This window comes from Babylonia areolata, chromosome 24, assembly GCF_041734735.1.
Source record: "Babylonia areolata isolate BAREFJ2019XMU chromosome 24, ASM4173473v1, whole genome shotgun sequence".
NCBI lineage: Eukaryota > Metazoa > Mollusca > Gastropoda > Neogastropoda > Buccinidae > Babylonia > Babylonia areolata.
The window spans coordinates 54113036-54118035 of record NC_134899.1 but is presented as its reverse complement, the minus strand read 5'-3'; the positions used below and the strand labels follow the sequence as shown (position 1 = coordinate 54118035).

The following is a 5000-nucleotide window of genomic DNA, read 5'->3' as shown; positions in this document are numbered from 1 at the left end:
ATTGTTTTGTTTTCTTTGTTAAAAAGGCTGAAAGGGAGTACTGTCTAAATGGCAAAGTGACTGTCTAAATGGCAAAGTGACTGTCTAAATGGCAAAGTGACCGTCTAAATGGCAAAGTGACTGTCTAAATGGCAAAGTGACCGTCTAAGTGTGACCGTCTACATGGCAAAGTGACCGTCTAAATGGCAAAGTGACTGTCTGAATGGCAAAGTGAACGTCTAAATGGCAAAGTGACTGTCTAAATGGCAAAGTGACTGTCTAAATGGCAAAGTGACCGTCTAAGTGTGACCGTCTACATGGCAAAGTGACCGTCTAAATGGCAAAGTGACTGTCTGAATGGCAAAGTGACCGTCTAAGTGGCAAAGTTGTCTAAATGGCAAAGTGACCGTCTAAATGGCAAAGTGACTGTCTAAATGGCAAAGTGACCGTCTAAGTGTGACCGTCTAAATGGCAAAGTGACTGTCTAAATGGCAAAGTGACTGTCTAAATGGCAAAGTGACCGTCTAAATGGCAAAGTGACTGTCTAAATGGCAAAGTGACCGTCTAAATGGCAAAGAGACCAAAATGTCTTTTTTCTTTCTTTCTTTCTTTTTCTCCCTCTTTCTCCTTTCTCCATACCTTTGAAAAAAAATTAACTTCCCCTGAAATGGAAATTCTCTTCTTTGAAATATATACATTACAGCAAATTGATAGAGTACAGAACATCAATCAATCGAATTAAATGATAGAGGAAAGTGTATTTATTGCCATAGGCTAAAGTAAAGGTCGAGTTTTCTTTTTCAACATTTATCGTTCTCTCTCGCCAGTGCACACAAAGTTTAAGAAAGAGATTCAGCATTCTCTTTGTTTTAGAAATTTGAATGGATGGTTCAGAAACAAAAAAACAAACAAAATTACAAGCAAAAAACCCAACACAGAAACAGACAACACAATAACTACACACAGAAACAGACAACACAATAACTACACACAGAAACAGACAACACAATAACAGACAACACAATAACAGACAACACAATAACTACACACAGAAACAGACAACAAAATAACAGACAACACAATAACAGACAACACAATAACTACACACAGAAACAGACAACACAATAACAGACAACACAATAACAGACAACACAATAACTACACACAGAAACAGACAACACAATAACTACACACAGAAACAGACAACACAATAACAGACAACACAATAACTACACACAGAAACAGACAACACAATAACTACACACAGAAACAGACAACACAATAACAGACAACACAATAACTACACACAGAAACAGACAACACAATAACAGACAACACAATAACAGACAACACAATAACTACACACAGAAACAGACAACACAATAACTACACACAGAAACAGACAACACAATAACAGACAACACAATAACAGACAACACAATAACTACACACAGAAACAGACAACACAATAACAGACAACACAATAACAGACAACACAATAACTACACACAGAAACAGACAACACAATAACAGACAACACAATAACAGACAACACAATAACTACACACAGAAACAGACAACACAATAACTACACACAGAAACAGACAACAAAATAACAGACAACACAATAACAGACAACACAATAACTACACACAGAAACAGACAACACAATAACAGACAACACAATAACTACACACAGAAACAGACAACACAATAACAGACAACACAATAACAGACAACACAATAACTACACACAGAAACAGACAACACAATAACTACACACAGAAACAGACAACACAATAACAGACAACACAATAACAGACAACACAATAACTACACACAGAAACAGACAACACAATAACAGACAACACAATAACAGACAACACAATAACTACACACAGAAACAGACAACACAATAACTACACACAGAAACAGACAACACAATAACTACACGCAGAAACAGACAACACACTAACTACAAAGGAACATGCGTTGTGACAACTGACAAGTTTTGAGTTTCTTTATCGCGTTTAGTTTAGAATTCTCTGTCTTTTCTCTCTGTCTGAAACACACACACACACACACACACACACACACACACACACACACACACACACACACACACACTAACGTCTCTCCCCCCTACACACACACACACAGCATCCTCCCCCCTCCCCCTCATGGAATGCCTGCAAACAAAGGGAACAATGGGAACACTGGGATTCAGAGACAAACAAGGATGGGGAGGAGGAGGAGGAGGAGGAGGCGGAGAAGGAAATGTGTGTGTGTGTGTGTGTGTGTGTGTGTGTGTGTGTGTGAGAGAGACAGACAGAGAGAGAGAGAGAGACAGAGACAGAGAGAGAGAGAGAGAGAGAGAGACAGAGAGAGAGAGAGAGAGAGAGAGACAGAGACGGAGAGACAGAGACAGAGACAGAGAGAGAGACAGAGACACAGAGAGAGAGAGAGAGAGAGAGAGAGAGAGACAGAGATAGAGACAGAGACAGAGAGACAGGGACTCTCTCTCTCTCTCTCTCTCTCTCTCTCTCTCAAACACACACAAGCGCGCGCGCTTTCGTACACACTACCCTCAAGACCACACTCGCACGTTCTTTATACAGCAAAACAAAGCGCTTGGTTGAAATCCGACGTCAACTCCACAGAACGCTAATTCACTGCCATGAATTAAGCTCACTGGTGCTATTAATCCCAGGACAACTAAGGGCTAGGGTATTTCTATAGTGCATTCAAACACCTACCCAAAAGCCAAGCTTCGGGCGTTTGAGTTTCAGGTGTTAAATCCTTGTGCACGAACACTGACCAAAAAAGCAGACCAAGTCTGTTGAAGGACTGGAATACCAGTTGAGAACAGCTTCAACATACTCTGCTCAAGCGCGCGAAATTTTCTAGTTGAAAACAAACAGACGAATAAGTGAATAGAAAAACAAAGTAAATAAATACATATATACATTGACTCTCTCCATACGAACGGCGAAAGAGACGACGTTAACAGCGTTTCACCCCAATTACCATCATCAAAATATTGCAAGCGGAAGGCTCTTACACTGAAGAGGTGAATGTTGACAAAGAATACCACAATTCTTACGACGGAAGCTAAAGGTTGGGTCATTCAGACACCCACTGGACATCCGAGGGGTCTGTGTAGAGGAGAAGAGAGGACTGGCCGTACTGAGTGAGTTAATACATACATGCAAAACATTCATACATACACAAACCACTAAACACATACATACATGGATACACACATGCGAAACATACAACAGATTGAATAGAACGCACGAATGTTGAAGGAATGTAACTTATTCTTTATTCTCAAAGTTCAGTTTCAGTTTCAAAGAGGTGCGGACCTATCCATAAACGCTACATCCCTTCTAGGTCAAAATGAAAAAAAAAAAGAAAAATGAAAAGAAAGAAAAAAAAGTAGACCACTGACCTTCGCATGATTAGGCTTTGCCAGCCTATTCTAGATGTGTGTCAAACATTCACAAATCCCAAATGTGGTTGAGACCAAAGTGATGACATTTTATGTAAATTGGATGGGAAGGATTCTACTTCAACAAAATACTGTGGACAATCAGATGAACAGACGAACAGCTTGACAGATTAACAGACTGACTGACAGATACATGAATGGATCAACACAAGAAGAAACATGTAAATAAGCATGTAAAGAAACAACAAATGAACGAACAAACAAACAAGTATAAAAAAAGAAAAAAAAAGAATATGCATTACAGAAAAAACACCCACAAAAAACCAACAACAAAACAACACACACTCCAACCGATAAAGTTCAAGGCAAGACAGATTATGTTGTGAAACGAATGCAGAAACGAAAGCATCTATACCGACCCCCCAAAAAACAACAACAAAACAACAACAACAACAACGAAAAACAAAACAACTCCACCCCCCAACACCCCCCACCCTCCAAAACAACAGCAACAAAAAAACAAAAACAAAAACAACACCAAAACACAACACAAAAAAACAAACAAAAACGAAAAAAAAACCACACAAAAAAGCCAAACAAACAAAACCACAAAAAATAAAACAAAAGAAAGAAAAACAAAACAACAACGACAACAATGAAAAAACAAACGAAGAAACAAACAAACAAACAACAACAACAAAACAATCCCCAACAAAATCAAACCGAAACGACGAAAAAAAACAAAAAAAACAACAACAAAAAACCCCCCAAACAAACAACATAACAGAACCACACAGACACAAAGTAGGAAGATAAAGGGCGAGAAGGGACAGACAGATAGATAGACAGACAGACAGACAGATTGATAGATAGATAGATAGATAGATCTATATGAAAAAAAAAGAAAAGAAAAAGAAAAGTCTCTCACCTCTTCCACCCCCATTGCAGTCAGCAAAGTGCGAGAACTGAAAAACAGAAAAAACGTCAATCCCAAAAGCAGAGCAGAGGAGCAGAAGCCTTCAGTGGTCACTCCAGAACTGGGGCCCGGACAATCACTCCACCACCACCACCACCAACACCAAACACTTGACCATGCAGCGGAAAGCGAGTTGACCAGCTCCCAACTCTCCACAACCTGAGCCCTCTGACCTAACCTAGGCTGCGCGCGCAGCACCGGTTTTTTATAGGTGCAGGGTGGTGGTGGTGGTGGTGGTGGGGGATAGGGGAGGGTGGGGGGTCCCATTACGAACTCTGACCTCTTCAGGCAGAACCCACACACTTCCTCTCTCTCTCTCTCTCTCTCTCTCTCTCTCTCTCTCTCTCTCTCTCTTCAGTATAACTACATTTATATGCGTACATGTTTGTGTGTCTCTTAGAACAACGGCAGATGTGTAAGTCGGCCAAAGTGCTAATATTTTCACCGTTGGAAAATAAAGATTCATTCATTCTCTCTCTCTCTCTCTCTCTCTCTCTCTCTCTCTCTCTCCCTGCCCCCTTCCCTTCCTGCATTCTATATTCGTTCTGGATGGATGTGAAAAAAACCAACAAAACAAAACAACAACAAAACAAC

General features: G+C 40.1%; 1 protein-coding gene across 1 annotated transcript in view; it reads right to left on the bottom strand.

Annotated features, from left to right (window-relative positions):
• The window catches only part of LOC143298673 (sodium- and chloride-dependent glycine transporter 2-like), a 41284-nt gene extending 36754 nt beyond the window's left edge, over positions 1-4530 (bottom strand). Inside the window, exon 1 of the mRNA XM_076611556.1 lies at positions 4359-4530. Within this exon, the coding sequence (XP_076467671.1) occupies positions 4359-4373 (15 nt within the window). The 5' untranslated portion in view covers positions 4374-4530. The remainder of the gene's footprint in view (positions 1-4358) is intronic.
• Positions 4531-5000: the final 470 nt, after the last annotated feature.